This window comes from Siphateles boraxobius, unplaced genomic scaffold, assembly GCF_051911475.1.
Source record: "Siphateles boraxobius isolate OS27281-9 unplaced genomic scaffold, OSU_SipBor_1 70, whole genome shotgun sequence".
NCBI classification, from domain to species: domain Eukaryota; kingdom Metazoa; phylum Chordata; class Actinopteri; order Cypriniformes; family Leuciscidae; genus Siphateles; species Siphateles boraxobius.
The window spans coordinates 1,383,271-1,405,000 of record NW_027509198.1 but is presented as its reverse complement, the minus strand read 5'-3'; the positions used below and the strand labels follow the sequence as shown (position 1 = coordinate 1,405,000).

Genomic DNA, 21,730 nt, shown 5'->3' with positions numbered 1-21,730 from the left:
AAGTGCCACCGCCTGACGTCGCTGAACTCGTCCATTCAACTGGCGGAGGACCAGATGGTGGCTTGCCCAGGGGGCGGCGGAACCCTCCTAGCTGTCTCTCTCTCCTCCACTTTATTTTCTCCCCCTCCCTCTACTGTTTACACTCATCCGGTCTCTCTCCCTAGGTCCCGTCCTCCAGGTCCTGCTCGAGTCCTGTCCCGGGGTTGGGGTGGACCAGGTCCAGAATAGTTGGCATTATTCAGGTACAGTGTGTTAATGGGGATGTGGTGAAATATGTCTGTAATGTCTGCTGTTATTCAATTTCGGGGACAAAAGTAGAGTGTAGAGGTGGCAGTTATCCGCGCCTAAGACATCCAATAATTTTGGGAACAAATTGGCCTGCTTTTACTGAATTACTGGGATATTTTAGTGCGGATGTCTCTTGTGGGAAGAAAAAGCAGGAAAAGGGGTGGCTGTGCAGGTGGGAGAGGCTGAACCGGGACCTCCGAGAGTTAAACCAGGGGAACAGAGCACAATGGAGAGGCTGATCCTGTGTGATAATTTTTCCTTGAAACAATCTCAGGATGAGTCTTTAAAAAATGCTTTTGAACAGGTCCGTTCTATCGACGATCAACCTCTACAGCCTGCTCATCCACTTTCCTATCCATATTTTGCTATTTTAAAAGACCGGTTGTATTGATGTACAGAGTGACCCAAGACACTCAGACCAAACAAAATACAACCCAGTTATTAGTACCAAAAAGCCATGGTGAAATGCTTTTCCAGGTGGCTGATTGTAATCTCATGGCTGGACATTTAGGACAAGCAACGACACTAAATCGTCTCATGACCCGATTCCCTGGCATTCACGAGACCGTGCGCAGGTGGTGTACGGCTTGTCGTGAGTGTCAGCTGGTAAATCCACTGGCCTCCCCAAAAGCCCCTTTGGGCCCTCTTCCTCTATTGTAGGTCCCCTTCGAAAGACTTGGGATGGACCTCATCGGGCCATTAGAACGATGGCATCTATGCCAAGAGTGTTGCGGACGTTTAATCTCCTGAGTGGGGATCCCGAAAGAGATCCTCACTGATCAGGGCACAGTGTTTATGTCACATAAATTATGCAAACTTTACGAATTATTGGGCATTAAAACAGTTTACACCAGCGTCTATCACCCACAAACTGACGGCCTGGTGGAACGACTTAATCGCACATTAAAATCCAAGATTCGGAAGTTCGTTCCCCCTTCGAGCCTTCAGAGAGTTGCAATAAAATTCAGTATGTGTTGGACCTGAGAACAAAACTCCACACTTTGAGGCGGCTATCTATGGAGAATTTGTTACAGGCCCAGGACAAACAGAGCTGACTATACAACAGGGGAACCAGACTGCGAGAATTTGCATCAGGAGATAAAGTCCTTGTATTGAGTTCTAAATAACTTGCGAAGTGGCAAGGACCCTTTGAGGTCACACAGCGAATTGGAGATCTCAGTTATGAAGTAGTTCGGTCGGATAGGAGTGGAGCGCGTCAAATTTATCACCTCAACCTCCTTAAAAAAATGGAGCGAGGTGGAGTCAGTGAGGCTGGTGATGACAGAAAGTGGAGAAGAGGATCTCGGGTCAGAAGTGAGCACAAGGTTTAATCTTTTGCTCTCCCAGCTCACTGGTGTGACCAGGTAGAGTTTGCCGAAGTGTTCTCACCCCTAACTGGTCGAACGAATATCATTCAGCACCATATTGAGACTGAGCCGGGCGTGATAAAGCACAGCCGGCCGAATTATTTACCTGAACACAAGAAAAAGGTGGTTCAGACCGAATAAGAGGCAATGCTCGATATTGGAGTAATAGAAGAATCCAACAGTGACTGGGCGAGCCCGATAGTTTTAGTGCCTAAAACGGACGGATCTGTCCGATTCTGCACGAATTACTGCAAAGTAAATGCTGTGTTGAAATTCGCCTTATCGCCTGTATCCAAAGAAAAGACAGCTTTCACAACGCCATTTAGATTACACCAATTCGTTACCCTTACTTTCGGGTTGTTTGGGGCACAGGGCACCTTTCAGCGCCTCATGGACCGAATTCTCCGGCCGCATGCTGCATTTGCCGTCATACGGACCATGTGTGCGGTTGGGCATGTGGAGGTTGGACAACTTGTCTGAGACCCAAGGCCAAAAACGAGGTGAGGCAGTTCCTGGGGCTGGCGGGATATTATCGAAGGTTTGTGCCTAATTATTCAGACCTCACCAGCCCGCTGACTGACCTCACTAAAAATAAAAGTGCCAGATCCGGTCCAGCCACCTCTGTGTGGCGGGCCGCTCTTACATCCCCCTGCCTTTTCTCTCCCCTTCTTGTTGCAGACTGACGCGTCGGACAGGGGGCTTGGAGCGGTCCTGTCCCAGGAGATAGAGGGAGAGGAGTGGGCGGTGCACATTAGTCGTAAGCCCTCTAAGAGAGAGACGATGTACAGCACCAACGAGAAGGAGTGTCTGGCCATCAGATGGGCCGTCCTCACCCTCCGCTATTATCTCCTGGGATGGGAATACACCCACTGTTTGGACCATGTGCCCCTGCAGTGGCTCCATCGCATGAAGGATACCAATGCGCAGATCACCCGTTGGTTATCTGGCACTACAACCCTTTAAATTTCAGGTGGTCCAGATGATGGGGGTATGTGGTGAGGGGGGCGTCGTTTAGCGAGGTCTGTGACAGCCTGTGTATTATTTCAGTAATTGGCATGGAGACACTGGATAAAGCCACCGGGAAACGAGACCAAGGGAGAGATAGACGAACTGAGGACACGTGCCAAGCTGTGTGTGAATGCTGTGAAGTGAAGTATCATTTATTGTCTTAGACTGAGTATATTGAAGCGCTGTAACACGTGACTTTTGTTTTGATTGTGAAAAAAGAGAATAAAGCAGTCTTAGTGTATGAGTCTTAGTTAAAGGGATAGTTCGGCCAAAAATGATATTTAACCCATGCATTACTCACCCTCAAGCCGTTCGAGATGCATATGTCAATCTTGTTTCAGACGAACACATTTTCAGTTATTTTAGAAAATGTCTTAGACCCTTCAGTGGATATAATGTGAAGCAATGGGGTCCGCCTCCTTCAAGTCCCAAAATGTGCATACATCCTTCAAAAAAGTAATCCATCCGGCTCCAGGGGCATAAACGAAGGCCTTCTGATGGCAATCCGTGCGGTTTTGTCGTAAAAATATACATATTTAAAACTTTATAAATGAAAATATCTGACTTCCGGCAACGATCGACGTGCGTTCACGGATGATGGAAGTCGGCGTAGGAGGTATGACGTAGCGTAGGAACCGTCGTGACGTAGAACGAACGCGCTAGCGCAGCCAGAGAGCAGAGCAAAACAAAACTCCACTCAGGATTTCCGTGAAGAGTTATTTGATTTAGCTATACTTAAGTAAGTTTTTTATTAGGCTTAAAATGGTTCGGTCATGTATCTAGCCTGGATGCTTAAACTTATTTAAAACTGTAAGGTTACACGCGCGGGCTTCAAAGGAAGATGCACAAGTAACATTTCACAGATTCCCAGTACATGATTCTGAGCGATTGCAGTTATGGCTGCTCGCTATTTGTTGGGATATAAATACACCAAAGCAAAAACTCTTGCGATATCAGATGTGCAGTGAACATTTCAGCCCAGAAGATTACGAGGCAAAGATGGGAAATACAAAACAACTTCTGAAATCGTCAGCCGTGCCTGTGCCTGTACCTGTGCTGCTTTTCCAGCAAAATCCGGTATGTATTGAGTACTCTGTACTGTTGGGTGTATTGTATTGTGTACTGATTGCGATGCTACATGTAAGGAATAATGTATATGCAGCAGGTTTTTTATATAAGTCCATACAGTCTTGTATCATACTTTATGGGCTTATTTCACGATAACAATCGTCTGTCTGATTACATCATAAGTAAGTTAAGGGACATTAAATATTGATTTAAAAAACTTAAGTATAGCTAAATCAAATAACTCTTCACGGAAATCCTGAGTGGAGTTTTGTTTTGCTCTGCTCTCTGGCTGCGCTGGCGCGTTCGTTCTACGTCACGACGGTTCCTACGCTACGTCATACCTCGTACGCCGACTTCCATCACCTGTGAACGCGCATCGATCGTTGCCGGAAGTCAGATATTTAGTTTTAAATATGTATATTTTTATGACAAAACTGCACGGATTACCATCAGAAGGCCTTCGTTTATCCCCCTGGTGCCGGATGGATTACTTTTGTGAAGGATGTATGCACATTTTGGGACTTGAAGGAGGTGGACCCCATTGCTTCACATTATATCCACTGAAGGGTCTAAGACATTTTCTAAAATAACTGAAAATGTGTTCGTCTGAAACAAGATTGACATATGCATCTCGAACGGCTTGAGGTTGAGTAATGCATGGGTTAAATATCATTTTTGGCCGAACTATCCCTTTAAGATGACCCTGTCCTTTTCTTTCCTTTTTATTTGAACTTGTAACACTCGGGGTTTCACAGTTTCCCCTATTGAATCCAGTCACACAGCAGCTCTTCTGCCACTCAGTCCGGCTGAGGGAGTGTGTTCCTGACGTCACTGCAAATCCTCTATATGTGTATAACTGCCAGATGTGAGGAATCATACTCACGGATCGGATGTCCTCGATTCTCCCTCGCAGCCCGTTGAGGGTCTCCTCCCTCTCGGCCTGGTTCTCCGGGTAGGGGAACGTCTGTGTGTGGAAGCTGAAGTACGTGGAAAACAAGACACACATTTCTGTACGATACAACAGTCCAGACCCTAGAAGTTCAAAATGTTTCATCTGGATCAGATTTATATAGATTTGGAAATCCGGTGTTTTACTATCCAGGATCAAGGAATCCATTTTAATTTTGTGCTGATTTTTCAAAGTAAAATCGGACTGTATCACCCTAATCCAGATACACACCTTTTCCATATTACCAAATCTGGATTAGCAGTACTCACTATATAAAGAACAGCCGCTGGAAGAGTCAGTATGGGTCACTTTAAGAGTTTTATTTGAGGAGAAATAAAACCACAAACAAACATCCCTTCATTTTTAATTTCCTTTAAACAATCACACCCCTACAGAGGCACTAAAGAGACATGATGATGGAAAAAATCTGAGATGGAAGAAAAATTATACAATTCAACGTTTTTGTGTTCTCTCGTAAAAGTTGAGTTGAAAGTGAAAGCGAAGTTTCTCGAGGGAACGTAAAAGTATTTTTCCTCCCATCTCATATCTGTCCTCTCATCACCATGTCCCTTTAGCGCTTCCATAGCCCGTCATGTGACCCACATCAAAAACAAACAAATAAACATTCAATAAGGGATGCAGTTGTTAGAAAAAACGTCTGATGATTGTGTCAATGTTATTTATATACAGTGATTAAAAAAACACTTAAAATTAAATATATTATTTTTGTTTCATATTGACAGCTGTTTATTTTATGGACCAAAATATCTATTTTTTTACTTTACTGTACTGAAAGGCTGAATATGAAGCCTGTAGTCGACTTTATTACTTTAACAGTTAAAGAGGAACATAAAAAAAATAAACGTGTAATCCTCCTTTTTTTGGATCAAAGTTATCCCAATCTTACTAACACAAACTGATGATCTGATCCAAATAAAAACCAAAATTGTATTTTGTGATCTAATCCGATTTAAGAATACTTATTTTTTTAACAACCCATTTTCAAGATTTGATCCAACCCGATCAGAACTCCTGAACAACTGCGCCCATGTTTACTTTAACTGAGCTGACTGTGAAAGCGCAGGGTTTAAACATTTGGTGAATCTTTTTTTACGGAATGAACATAAAAAACTTTAAATGAACATACAAATTTTGGGTGACACGATTAAATGTGTATGCATTTTTCCTTTTGCTGATGACTGGATTAGGAAGATTAAGAATGCTTTTTCAGAGATCACTTCATGAGAGACACTCAAAAAGAGCATGAACTAAAAAAACTATACTGACTATAGAAATTCTTATGAGCTTTTAAGATCTTATTAATGTTTTCAATGACTTTTCTAGAATCCAATAGATCTGGAAATCAGACTCCCTGGTATATGTCCATGTTTTCCAGGAACCCTGACCTTTGACCTTTCTCCAAAACCCCCACATCCCGATCACCTACCAATCACAGATCTTCTTCACCTTCTGCCCGATCTGTTCTCCCCAGAACGAGATTAAAAACACAGTCCACTGCACCTCCTCGCCCTGGGAAAAATAATCATATTTCTCATCAACTTTCACAAAAAATCTAAGTTGTACTGTACATGTTATTTGTATATTCAAATAAAATCTCATAACATTATTTAATGCAGTTGTAATTTTTCAGTTAAAATTATTTAATTTGACTGGTAACAGCCCTATAGTGTCTTATTATTCTAATTAAATTTATTGATCAAATTTAAGACTTTAAAATGAAAGATGAAGCATATATTTAAAACAATCAGGGAAAAATGCCTTTTATAAAGGTTAAAATATCATAAACATGCAGATTTAAATATGTCAAAGCTGACTGAACATTGATCAGAATATTGCTTCAGTATAAATTATATTTACAACACAAAATCCAAATTTTTTTACTCCGACAAGTGAATGACCGATTCCCTTGTCAGAAGGACAAGCACAGGAAAGGGCTTAATATCGAGCCCTGATGTTCATACAGTGTATTAAACCTGATATATGACCCTGGATCACAAAAACATTCGTAAAGTCACACGGGTATATAAAGCCAACAATACATTGTATGGGTCAAAATTATAGATTTTTTTTTCATACAAAAAATCATTAGGATATTAAGTAAATATCATGTTCCATGAAGATGTTTTGTAAAATTCCTACTGTATATATATTTTTTTGTGAGTGGATGCAGCAAAATCGTGAACATAAATGCACAACTTAAATGGCCAAATATTGTCGAATCCTAACAAACCACACATCAATGGAAAGCTTATTTATTCAGCTTTCAGATGATGTATACATCTCAATTATCAATTTTAAAAAGAAAAATTGACCCTTGTGACTGGGTTTGTGGTCCAGGGTCACATATAATCTCACATATTATGCATTCAATCCAACTTACACTGTATGTACATATACATTATCAATTGAAAAAATATAAATATATTATTTTGTTTGATATTGACAGCTGTTTATTTTACTGGAAAATATCTATTTTTTAGTTTACTGTACTGAGAGGCCTGTAGTCTGCCTCTACTTTATTATTTTAACGGTTAAACTAATCAGGAGAAAAATAAAAATATAAACATGTTTATATGACATGATACTGCTGTATTTGACCAGTTTTAAAGTCATTACATTTTTGTTCCTGAAATTCGCTGGAATCAAGATAATTCAGATTTTATTTTAAATCAAAGTTATGCAATCTTACTAACACAAACTGACGATCAAGATGGTATTTTGTGATCTAATCTGATTTCAGATTGCTTTTTTTCTTTCTTTTAACGACCCATTTTCAAGATTTGATCCAACCCGATCAGAACTCCTGAACAACTGCGCTTGGGTTACTTTAACTGTGCTGACTGTGAATGCATATACATTCTCAATTAGGTCAAGCAAGGTGAATCTAATAATATTATGAATGATTTAGGGCTCACAGAATCGGGATGCTCCAGTTTTTCCTCCATCTCATGGAAGTCCACGATGATGTACCCTCGACACGCGCGCCACAGCAGCCTCTCGAAGGCCGGCACTTTCCACGGGTGGACCACACCGGCCACGAAGCTGAGCCGCACGTCCTGCCTGTTCTCCGCCAGAGCCACGGGCTCGAACGACACCAGCGGGGCCTGACACACACACACACACACACTCTCAGACTGGGCGGGGCACACGAGGGAGTGTGTGTGAGAGGAGCAGAACACACCTGTGAGGCTGTGAGAGAGTGAGTCTGTTTGAGGACGCCTCGGTACTGGCACAGCTGAGTGAACTGAGAGCGCAGACTGTCTCTGTTCCTGGACACCTGCACACAACCACACGCTTGAGACACCACAACTGCTGCAACACTTCAGGAATGTGCGGGATTTAAGAGCGGGAAAACTAATAACAGGGAAATACAGTCAAATTATTCAGACACCATTTTTTACTAGTGTGTGCAGGACACATTCATTTATGTAAGTGAGGAAAGCAAAATGGATGATTCGGACACTTTGAGCTGATCATGTTTTGCTGAAGTGTTTTTTCTTTAATTGCTAATGCACATTTTTACAGCACAGACTGAACAACATGAAGCATTGCTTGGTGATTGGTTGAGCTAAACTGGTATTATCTAATTGTGTAGTTAAATTTAACAGCTGACAGATATTCAACATAATTCATGTGTGAGACAGTCTAACAGAAGGATGAACAAAACCAGTGAAATATCAATTTAATAACTCTGAGATGTTGTCATATTTTATTACCATTTTCTAAACTATAGCGAATAAACTGTGATAATGTGAGAAATGATGAAGGTGTTTGAATAAATGTTTTGTTTTGACTGTATGTAGTCTTGGCACAGTGAAAAAGGCAGGGCTCATTTGAATAGTCATAGAACCACGCATACTAAATGAGGCAAGGGTGTCGAGTTACATTCAAAATATTTTTAGGCATGACGAAATTTTTTCCAAAGGATTTTTTTTTATGTCATTTTGGTGATTAAAGATGAGTTTTAAGGGATAAAATTACTGACGACGGGGGAAAAAAACTTTTAAAAAAGTTTTAAAGATTCATATAAATAAAGTGATTGTCTCCTAAAAGAAGCGATTCTGCGAGTCTTCAGTAGGGGTTGCGCAGACTAGTTGCGCAGACTTTAATGCTCGGCCATGACGCTTTAAGCTTGACATCGATGTTGACTTTAATCACATAAATGTCGACTTTAAAAAGTCTAAAGTCGTTCAGTTATTCCAGTCTCACTTCCAGCTAAACCTGTACCCATTTGTACCCATTGTAAACCTGTACCCATTGTAAACCTGTACCCATTTGTACCCATTGTAAACATGTACCCATTTGTAACTCATTTGTGTAATGCCAGACTATGGTCATGTAAAAGAGTTTGTGGTGTTCATCTTTTAGGTTTTAACGGACACCATTGTAAGTCCACAACACCGTAAGTGCATATGAAGTGTGCCATTGGGACAGGGCCCATGAAAGTTTTTTGATGGAAGTAAGCCTATTGTAGCAGACGCCAAAACAAAATTAGGAAGCTTTAAAACAGCATAATAAGAGGCAAGCAGGTTCAGTTTTGTTTTGATGTTTCTGTTAAACACAGAGTTCAGACCTCCCGGAGCTCTCGGGCCAAGCGCTCGCTGTCCTCCTCGATGGTGAGCAGCTCTCGGGGCTGCGGGGCCGGGGGGGTCGGGGTCGGGGCCTGCAGCGTCTGAGACAGGCTGCGCACTATCTCCTGCTCCAGAAACACTGAAACACAGAAGATGAGTGTTTAATAACCTCTAATTCAGCATGAAACTGCAGACACAACCCATTTAACTTCTGTAAAACTGCACTGAACTCTGTGTAGAGCATCACAACTAGTTGAACCAGCGCTAGTTTATCAGCTCAGAGCAATACTAGACAGCTCAGCGTGAGCTCAGAACAGCTTTACTCGCGGCCCGACCTCGATCACATGACACTGTTTCTACAGCGCTGGGAGATCCAGGGAGAAAGCGTTTGCAGCCACTGCAGTATTAATAACATGAATGCGATCTAGTGGGAAGCATTCAAATTCAGCGCAGGATTATGTCATAGACCATCAGATCAAACAGCGTTGGCGTGACATTGGGCCATGAACGAACGAAAAGTTAAAGTAATGACAGTTAAAGAAGTTTTTTCAATCCACAAATCACCAGCATTCACCATGGAAATGTATGTAGTAACGCTAACTGTAACCATGGTATTGTGGCAGAAATCTTTTTCTTTTTTTTACATTTTTCATCTCGGGGTTCGTAGTATAACCTTATGAGAGTGATATTCAAGCACTTTTTACTTCACACTTTTTCTAGAACTTCAAAGCTCTAAATTATATCCAATTTTAATGTTATTTTTAATGTGATGATTTGTAAAACTAAAAGTTTAAAGCTGTAAGAAAACTAAACTAAAGCTAACAGTGTGGCAAACAAGCACTTTTAAAAAAAAAAGACCACTATAACCAGTAGATGGCAGCAGAGGAGCATGTATTAACCATTTACACTTATTAACCAAGTCAAAGTCTCATGACAAACAAAAACTTTTCTTCATATTGTGACTGAATTACACAGAAAACAATTAAAGAGCTTTCCTTTTATAATCACTGAAGCTGGCGATCAGTTCAGTGAGGTACTAGAGCAGAGAAGCGCAACTTCGGTCCTGGAGGGCCACTGTCCTGCAGAGTTTGACTCCAACCCTAATTAAACACACCTGAACAAGCTAATCAACGTTTTCAGGATTACTAGAAAAGGGTTTTTTGTCAAGGTTGGAGCTAAACTCTGCAGGACAGTGGTCCTCCAGGACCGAAGTTGCCCATCCCTGTACTAGAGGAACAATGGTACATTTAATAAGAGTACAAGATTTACATCTACAAAAATCAGGTTTTTGCATGTTACTGTTGTTAATAAAACGTAATTTGATCTGCATCTCAATTCAAGCTCAGTGCATTACTGTCAAATTTACAATAAACAAACAAACAAACAAACAAACATGTACTATTATTGGTAACTGCACTTATTAATGCAAAACAATAATAATTTTATGATTAAATTAACTTGAATTCTTACTAAACTTTTGGGCGATTGGGTAACACTGGTTTCCAGCTGTGCGGGCTAAGAGACGCCAGCTGATAACAGATCGCTCAGAGGCAGAAGCAGCGTTTAGATGAAAGGTTTCCAGACACAAACAGCGTTCTCTGTGTGTGCACTGACGACTCTTGAGCAATAGCAGATCAAGCTCTACGGTTGACAGACTCACCAAAGGTTTTCTCCAGCTCCTCGCATCTCCTCACTTCATTCACAAACTTCCTCTGGAACGCGTTGACATTCGGATTCAGCTGAGATCAAGATTACAAACATCATCAAACATCTTTGTGACATCAGCAGGCCGGTGTAAAGACACTTTATAAGACATGAAAATGAATCACAGGCTTTCTTAAAGGGCTCATATGATGCTTTCTAATGTTTTTTTCTCCTTAAATCTGTTTGTGCATGTTTATGATCTACAAAGTTACAAAGCTTATCAATTTGTTGTATCAAACAGAGAACACTGATCCAGACCTGACTAAAACGCATCGATCCAGGTCCAAATATTACTTCCTCAAACAGCCATTACACAAAGTAAAATATTAGCATAATGCCGCCATATATAGGTTCAATGTATGCAAAGAAAGAACACAAGGCTTCAGTGAATATTAGTGTCGGAGACACTGTATTTGGATGCGAAAGCAAAACTGCTTTGTTTGGCCTAGTGAAAATGGATGAACTTTATTTATAAAGCTGTTCCTAAACAGCAGTACAACCCAAAAGTTATTATTATTAAATGTGAGTAAACAAATGCTTTAGAAGTTTTAGAAGCAGAAGCTTGCGATTATGGTAATGACACACACTTGAGGTGTTTGGCAAATCACAGCGCACTGGGTCAGCTGGCCAATCAGAGCACTCTGAGGTTTCAGAAGGCAGGACTTGTAGAAATAAGAGCATTTCAGACAGACTGGCAATAGAGGTGCTGCAAAATGTACAGTATGTGAAAAATAATGTGTTTTTAGAGCATTAAAGCATGTTGACCTGTTCTATCAAACCTAATAAACAAGATAATGAACTTTTAAAATGGCATCATACGTCCCTTTAGGAATGACAGAGAAAAGCGATCAGAAATGCTCTCACGTCTCTGAACTCCACTATTCCCAGCTCTCCCAGTTCACTGACACAGTTGTAGGCGGATCCGGACTGGAGGAAGAGCTGCACCAGACAGACCTCTTCACTGCGAAACAGAGAGCCCATGACCTGCAACACACATCTGGACACATCAGCTGAGACACACATCTGGACACATCAGCTGAGACACACATCTGGACACATCAGCTGAGACACACATCTGGACACATCAGCTGAGACACACATCTGGACACATCAGCTGAGACACACATCTGGACACATCAGCTGAGACACACATCTGGACACATTAGCTGAAACACACATCTGGACACATCAGCTGAAACACACATCTGGACACATTAGCTGAAACACAAGCACACATCTGGACACATCAGCTGAAACACACATCTGGACATATCAGCTGAGACACACATCTGGACACATCAGCTGAGACACACATCTGGACACATCAGCTGAGACACACATCTGGACACATTAGCTGAAACACACATCTGGACACATCAGCTGAGACACACATCTGGACACATCAGCTGAGACACACATCTGGACACAATAGCTGAAACACAAGCACACATCTGGACACATCAGCTGAAACACACATCTGGACACATCAGCTCAGACACACATCTGGACACATCAGCTGAGACACACATCTGGACACATTAGCTGAAACACACATCTGGACACATCAGCTGAGACACACATCTGGACACATCAGCTGAGACACACATCTGGACACAATAGCTGAAACACAAGCACACATCTGGACACATCAGCTGAGACACACATCTGGACACATTAGCTGAAACACACATCTGGACACATCAGCTGAGACACACATCTGGACATATCAGCTGAGACACACATCTGGACACATCAGCTGAGACACACATCTGGACATATCAGCTGAGACACACATCTGGACACATCAGCTGAGACACACATCTGGACACATCAGCTGAGACACACATCTGGACACATCAGCTGAGACACACATCTGGACACATCAGCTGAGACACACATCTGGACACATCAGCTGAGACACACATCTGGACACATCAGCTGAGACACACATCTGGACACAATAGCTGAAACACAAGCACACATCTGGACACATCAGCTGAAACACACATCTGGACATATCAGCTGAGACACACATCTGGACACATCAGCTGAGACACACATCTGGACACATCAGCTGAGACACACATCTGGACACATCAGCTGAGACACACATCTGGACACAATAGCTGAAACACAAGCACACATCTGGACACATCAGCTGAAACACACATCTGGACACATCAGCTCAGACACACATCTGGACACATCAGCTGAAACACACATCTGGACACATCAGCTCAGACACACACATCTGGACACATCAGCTCAGACACATCTGGACACATCAGCTCAGACACACACATCTGGACACATCAGCTGAAACACACATCTGGACACATCAGCTCAGACACACACATCTGGACACATCAGCTGAAACACACATCTGGACACATCAGCTCAGACACACACATCTGGACACATCAGCTCAGACACACATCTGGACACATCAGCTCAGACACACATCTGGACACATCAGCTGAGACACATCTGGACACATCAGCTCAGACACATCTGGACACTAGGGATGGCGAAAACTAAAAATTTTCTTGACCGACCACCGAGCCTCATTAGCCGGTTGAAACCGGTTAACCGATTAGTTTAAAAAATATGCCACGCTATTTGAAATAACAGCCATTTCGAGCCGCGCCTGCAATTTCGCAACTCTGTTGCATCTCTCTCTGACTCCCGCTCACACTCACACTCACACACACACACACACACACACACACACACTGCCCCGGCGCCGCGCTTCCACTCACGTTACTTTTTTAAAATCCCCTACAGCGCGAAACATGAGTCCCGCAAACGCGGTGCCGAGGAGCTTGTATGTAATCGGAGGACAAATGGCTCTTTAGTTTTGAAATGGTTTGGGTACAAGGTGATCGCGTTGAAAATAAAGGCGTTAGTCTAGCGTTAGAGCTCATTTGAAACATTGCCGCGGCTTATTTAAGAAAATGACAGCTCCGAAGAGACTCCGCTTAGTTTGAGGTAACGTTAGTGCTAACAATAATAAAGAAAGATGATGATCATCATCACCTTATCTGTTACCACTGAAATGTAGATGTAATGTATTTCTACAGTATTACTACTGTATTTAAGCACTGTATCACACAAGTTGCAACTTACTGTATCATTCTTTTTGGTGAAATGGTCCCACACACTACGTTTCTTTGCACGCTTCATCCTGTCGTCTGCCCTTGCTCTAACCTCGAGTGTTTTAGCCTGTAGCCTTTACTTTTCGCAAACCTTGTGAGTGCGCGAACCCAAAAGCTGTGACCTCGCGCCAAATGTTTTTATTGGTTTATTAAGTAGCGAGTTATGAAAAATTGAGTGTGAGGGATTTGTTCACATCAGCTCAGACACACGTCTGGACACATCAGCTCAGACACACGTCTGGACACATCAGCTCAGACACACGTCTGGACACATCAGCTCAGACACACACATCTGGACACATCAGCTCAGACACACGTCTGGACACATCAGCTCAGACACACGTCTGGACACATCAGCTCAGACACACGTCTGGACACATCAGCTCAGACACACGTCTGGACACATCAGCTCGCTCAGACACACGTCTGGACACATCAGCTCGCTCAGACACACGTCTGGACACATCAGCTCGCTCAGACACACGTCTGGACACATCAGCTCGCTCAGACACACGTCTGGACACATCAGCTCGCTCAGACACACGTCTGGACACATCAGCTCGCTCAGACACACGTCTGGACACATCAGCTCGCTCAGACACACGTCTGGACACATCAGCTCGCTCAGACACACGTCTGGACACATCAGCTCGCTCAGACACACATCTGGACACATCAGCTCAGACACACGTCTGGACACATCAGCTCAGAAACACGTCTGGACACAATCTCAGACACACGTCTGGACACATCAGCTCAGAAACACGTCTGGACACATAATCTCAGACACACGTCTGGACACATAATCTCAGACACACATCTGGACACATCAGCTCAGAAACACGTCTGGACACATAATCTCAGACACACGTCTGGACACATCAGCTCAGACACACGTCTGGACACATCAGCTCAGACACACGTCTGGACACATCAGCTCAGACACACATCTGGACACATCAGCTCAGACACACGTCTGGACACATCAGCTCAGACACACGTCTGGACACATCAGCTCAGACACACGTCTGGACACATCAGCTCAGACACACATCTGGACACATCAGCTCAGACACACGTCTGGACACATCAGCTCAGACACACGTCTGGACACATCAGCTCAGACACACGTCTGGACACATCAGCTCAGACACACATCTGGACACATCAGCTGAGACACACATCTGGACACATCAGCTGAGACACACATCTGGACACATTAGCTGAAACACACATCTGGACACATCAGCTGAAACACACATCTGGACACATTAGCTGAAACACAAGCACACATCTGGACACATCAGCTGAAACACACATCTGGACATATCAGCTGAGACACACATCTGGACACATCAGCTGAGACACAGATCTGGACACATCAGCTGAGACACACATCTGGACACATTAGCTGAAACACACATCTGGACACATCAGCTGAGACACACATCTGGACACATCAGCTGAGACACACATCTGGACACAATAGCTGAAACACAAGCACACATCTGGACACATCAGCTGAAACACACATCTGGACACATCAGCTCAGACACACATCTGGACACATCAGCTGAGACACACATCTGGACACATTAGCTGAAACACACATCTGGACACATCAGCTGAGACACACATCTGGACACATCAGCTGAGACACACATCTGGACACAATAGCTGAAACACAAGCACACATCTGGACACATCAGCTGAGACACACATCTGGACACATTAGCTGAAACACACATCTGGACACATCAGCTGAGACACACATCTGGACATATCAGCTGAGACACACATCTGGACACATCAGCTGAGACACACATCTGGACATATCAGCTGAGACACACATCTGGACACATCAGCTGAGACACACATCTGGACACATCAGCTGAGACACACATCTGGACACATCAGCTGAGACAGACATCTGGACACATCAGCTGAGACACACATCTCGACACATCAGCTGAGACACACATCTGGACACAATAGCTGAAACACAAGCACACATCTGGACACATCAGCTGAAACACACATCTGGACATATCAGCTGAGACACACATCTGGACACATCAGCTGAGACACACATCTGGACACATCAGCTGAGACACACATCTGGACACATCAGCTGAGACACACATCTGGACACAATAGCTGAAACACAAGCACACATCTGGACACATCAGCTGAAACACACATCTGGACACATCAGCTCAGACACACATCTGGACACATCAGCTGAAACACACATCTGGACACATCAGCTCAGACACATCTGGACACATCAGCTCAGACACACACATCTGGACACATCAGCTGAAACACACATCTGGACACATCAGCTCAGACACACACATCTGGACACATCAGCTGAAACACACATCTGGACACATCAGCTCAGACACACACATCTGGACACATCAGCTCAGACACACATCTGGACACATCAGCTCAGACACACATCTGGACACATCAGCTGAGACACATCTGGACACATCAGCTCAGACACATCTGGACACTAGGGATGGCGAAAACTAAAAATTTTCTTGACCGACCACCGAGCCTCATTAGCCGGTTGAAACCGGTTAACCGATTAGTTTAAAAAATATGCCACGCTATTTGAAATAACAGCCATTTCGAGCCGCGCCTGCAATTTCGCAACTCTGTTGCATCTCTCTCTGACTCCCGCTCACACTCACACTCACACACACACACACACACACACACACACACACACTGCCCCGGCGCCGCGCTTCCACTCACGTTACTTTTTTAAAATCCCCTACAGCGCGAAACATGAGTCCCGCAAACGCGGTGCCGAGGAGCTTGTATGTAATCGGAGGACAAATGGCTCTTTAGTTTTGAAATGGTTTGGGTACAAGGTGATCGCGTTGAAAATAAAGGCGTTAGTCTAGCGTTAGAGCTCATTTGAAACATTGCCGCGGCTTATTTAAGAAAATGACAGCTCCGAAGAGACTCCGCTTAGTTTGAGGTAACGTTAGTGCTAACAATAATAAAGAAAGATGATGATCATCATCACCTTATCTGTTACCACTGAAATGTAGATGTAATGTATTTCTACAGTATTACTACTGTATTTAAGCACTGTATCACACAAGTTGCAACTTACTGTATCATTCTTTTTGGTGAAATGGTCCCACACACTACGTTTCTTTGCACGCTTCATCCTGTCGTCTGCCCTTGCTCTAACCTCGAGTGTTTTAGCCTGTAGCCTTTACTTTTCGCAAACCTTGTGAGTGCGCGAACCCAAAAGCTGTGACCTCGCGCCAAATGTTTTTATTGGTTTATTAAGTAGCGAGTTATGAAAAATTGAGTGTGAGGGATTTGTTCACATCAGCTCAGACACACGTCTGGACTCTGGACACATCAGCTCAGACACACGTCTGGACACATCAGCTCAGACACACGTCTGGACACATCAGCTCAGACACACGTCTGGACACATCAGCTCAGACACACACATCTGGACACATCAGCTCAGACACACGTCTGGACACATCAGCTCAGACACACGTCTGGACACATCAGCTCAGACACACGTCTGGACACATCAGCTCAGACACACGTCTGGACACATCAGCTCAGACACACGTCTGGACACATCAGCTCGCTCAGACACACGTCTGGACACATCAGCTCGCTCAGACACACGTCTGGACACATCAGCTCGCTCAGACACACGTCTGGACACATCAGCTCGCTCAGACACACGTCTGGACACATCAGCTCGCTCAGACACACGTCTGGACACATCAGCTCGCTCAGACACACGTCTGGACACATCAGCTCGCTCAGACACACGTCTGGACACATCAGCTCGCTCAGACACACGTCTGGACACATCAGCTCGCTCAGACACACGTCTGGACACATCAGCTCGCTCAGACACACGTCTGGACACATCAGCTCGCTCAGACACACGTCTGGACACATCAGCTCAGAAACACGTCTGGACACATAATCTCAGACACACGTCTGGACACATCAGCTCAGAAACACGTCTGGACACATAATCTCAGACACACGTCTGGACACATAATCTCAGACACACGTCTGGACACATCAGCTCAGAAACACGTCTGGACACATAATCTCAGACACACGTCTGGACACATCAGCTCAGACACACGTCTGGACACATCAGCTCAGACACACGTCTGGACACATCAGCTCAGACACACGTCTGGACACATCAGCTCAGACACACGTCTGGACACATCAGCTCAGACACACGTCTGGACACATCAGCTCAGACACACGTCTGGACACATCAGCTCAGACACACGTCTGGACACATCAGCTCAGACACACGTCTGGACACATCAGCTCAGACACACGTCTGGACACATCAGCTCAGACACACGTCTGGACACATCAGCTCAGACACACGTCTGGACACATCAGCTCAGACACACGTCTGGACACATCAGCTCAGACACACGTCTGGACACATCAGCTCAGACACACATCTGGACACATCAGCTCAGACACACGTCTGGACACATCAGCTCAGACACACGTCTGGACACATCAGCTCAGACACACGTCTGGACACATCAGCTCAGACACACGTCTGGACACATCAGCTCAGACACACGTCTGGACACATCAGCTCAGACACACATCTGGACACATCAGCTGAGACACACGTCTGGACACATCAGCTCAGACACACGTCTGGACACATCAGCTCAGACACACATCTGGACACATCAGCTGAGACACACGTCTGGACACATCAGCTCAGACACACGTCTGGACACATCAGCTCAGACACACATCTGGACACATCAGCTCAGACACACATCTGGACACATCAGCTCAGACACACATCTGGACACATCAGCTCAGACACACATCTGGACACATCAGCTCAGACACACGTCTGGACACATCAGCTCAGACACACGTCTGGACACATCAGCTCAGACACACATCTGGACACATCAGCTCAGACACACATCTGGACACATCAGCTCAGACACACGTCTGGACACATCAGCTCAGACACACATCTGGACACATCAGCTAAGACACACGTCTGGACACATCAGCTCAGAAACACGTCTGGACACATAAGCTCAGAAACACGTCTGGACACATGAGCTCAGACACACACATCTGGACACATCAGCTCAGACACACGTCTGGGCACATCAGCTCAGACACACATCTGGGCACATCAGCTCAGACACACGTCTGGACACATCAGCTCAGACACACATCTGGACACATCAGCTCAGACACACGTCTGGACACATCAGCTCAGACACACATCTGGACACATCAGCTCAGACACACACGTCTGGACACATCAGCTCAGACACACGTCTGGACACATCAGCTCAGACACACATCTGGACACATCAGCTCAGACACACATCTGGACACATCAGCTCAGACACACGTCTGGACACATCAGCTCAGACACACGTCTGGACAAATCAGCGCTTCCTCTTCTGCTCTGAGTCAGTGAGCTTGTGATAAGAAGTGTGTTCCTCTTTCAGGGATTTTTACTGTTTCATAATGGCACCTTTAGTAAAGCAGAGGGGTTACAAACTAAAGCCTTCGGAAAGATCAGAAAAATTCCAGAATACATTGGAATTTTTGTAATCTCGACCGTAATCTATATGGTAAAACAGCCAGATAATGATTTCAAGCAGTGACATGCAGCGAGAGATGTTACACTTCCTCTAAAACTACTTAAAAAATTGCACTTTGGCATAATTATTATTATAAACACTCTTAAAAATAGAGGTGGTTTTCAAATTTTTTGGTTCCCAAAGAAAGTTCCAGCGATCATTCTTAAAAGAAACCCTTTTTTTTATCAAGGGGATAAACAAACATTTTCCACTCTAATGAAGCTTTAGTGCAATGCAAATTTAACATGGATGTTAAAGTTTCTCAATGGAACCATCGATGCCAATAAAGAACTTTTAATTTTAGATTAAAATTGAGAGACTACATGGAATATGTGACCTTTTATAAATTAATTTGAAGCACCACAAACTACACACACACACACACACACACAAACACACTCAGACACACACACTCAGACACACACACTCAGACACACACACTATGGTCGCACGGACCGCAGGACTATTTTTGTGAATGTGAATTCACAAAAAGTGAATGCAAAATAGTGAATAACTTTAAGGAAAGGTAACCTGTTGCAGGACGTAAAGTATCCATTCATATACATTCATGTAATTTTTCCATCTATAATCTTGATGTTAACTGGAAAAAGGTGGTGTTTGTCAACTACTCAACTTGTACATTTAGCCCACACTTATGGCTTCTACACCGTTCATATATTCATATTTCATAAACACCTGGTTTCTGTTTGATATTAGAGGTGACATATGGATCATGTGATGTCCTTCTGATCACGTGCATCATCACAGGTTTTGACAGAAAATACAAATCAGGGCTACAGTTCCTGTTTCTGGAGGAATTCTGCTGCATTATACGAGGAACTATTCCAACGAGGACCGGCTTTAAAAACCCTCAGTTTATACTGTATCATTTATATTGGCTCGGAGTTACTTTACACTCTCTTCATTCCACAATAAAGTTTCATTTTCGTTTTCCTGAAAGTATAACGCCTCGTGAAAAGCAGTTTTCATCAGATGTGATTGATTAAGATCAGATTAAAGCTTAGATGACGTTGAAAACTCGAAACTGTTGTGTATTCACAGAATCTGTATCAAACAATGTCACGAGCACAGAAAACACCAGTGCAATCAATGTGATCTGCAAACTTACCGGGCGATAAAACACCGACACAGGAGCAACGACACGAACAAAGATGGGCTTTTATCCCTTGGCGATGAAGGTCTTGTAACAGGACGCACAGTGTGTCTTCATGAAGGAATATGCTAAAGTTATAACAGCTGTACTGAGAGTGAATCACATTCTCCAACTTCCCGTTTCTGCAGACGGTCACGTTACTGAAGCTCATCACGTGACTTCACGAGCGCGTACAGCTGATTTTATTTGACAGAGGTTATTAATTTATGCTATTGTAATTTATATGAACATTTGAATTGTGTCTTATCGGAATGTAAGGATTATGTGTTATTTGCGAAATAAAATTAAACGTTTATATTCCTTTAGCGGGCGCTGTGCCGCGCATTGAACCTCCTACAAATATCTCGACGTCTTTTTCTTTCTCGCGTTTATTTTTTTATGAATAATCTTTAATATTTCTTTTAAATCTCTACATCAGTCCGTATTCTCTAACGACTGTGGTTAGTGTGTCCGAGTAGCCGCCATTATCACGTGACCAGTGACCACTCTGTGCCTCATCATCAGTCTGACGCTTTATCTTATAAACCTGTTTCTTCTGAAGTCTGTTTCATTCTCAGTCTGTAGTCTGTAATTTATTCCTGTGATCAAAGCATCATAACGCCAGTCTTCAGTGTCACATGATCCTTCAGAATCATTCTACGATCATTTCTTATTATAAATGCTGAAACCCGTTTTTGCTGATTTATTTGCAGTTTTTTATTTTGTGGAAATCATGATACAATGCCATTCAAAAGTTTGGATAAAGTAAGATTTAAAAAA

At 43.5% G+C, this 21,730-nt stretch overlaps 1 protein-coding gene across 1 annotated transcript in view; it reads right to left on the bottom strand.

Moving 5' to 3' along the window:
* The window catches only part of tcirg1b (T cell immune regulator 1, ATPase H+ transporting V0 subunit a3b), a 37,417-nt gene extending 15,966 nt beyond the window's left edge, over window positions 1-21,451 (bottom strand). The window contains exons 1-8 of the mRNA XM_077217235.1: window positions 20,927-21,451; window positions 11,841-11,960; window positions 10,933-11,011; window positions 9,275-9,411; window positions 7,883-7,978; window positions 7,617-7,805; window positions 6,128-6,210; window positions 4,615-4,708 (exon numbers count right to left, since the gene is read on the bottom strand). Coding sequence (XP_077073350.1) covers window positions 4,615-4,708; window positions 6,128-6,210; window positions 7,617-7,805; window positions 7,883-7,978; window positions 9,275-9,411; window positions 10,933-11,011; window positions 11,841-11,957 — 795 coding nt within the window. The 5' untranslated portion in view covers window positions 11,958-11,960; window positions 20,927-21,451. The remainder of the gene's footprint in view (window positions 1-4,614; window positions 4,709-6,127; window positions 6,211-7,616; window positions 7,806-7,882; window positions 7,979-9,274; window positions 9,412-10,932; window positions 11,012-11,840; window positions 11,961-20,926) is intronic.
* Window positions 21,452-21,730: the final 279 nt, after the last annotated feature.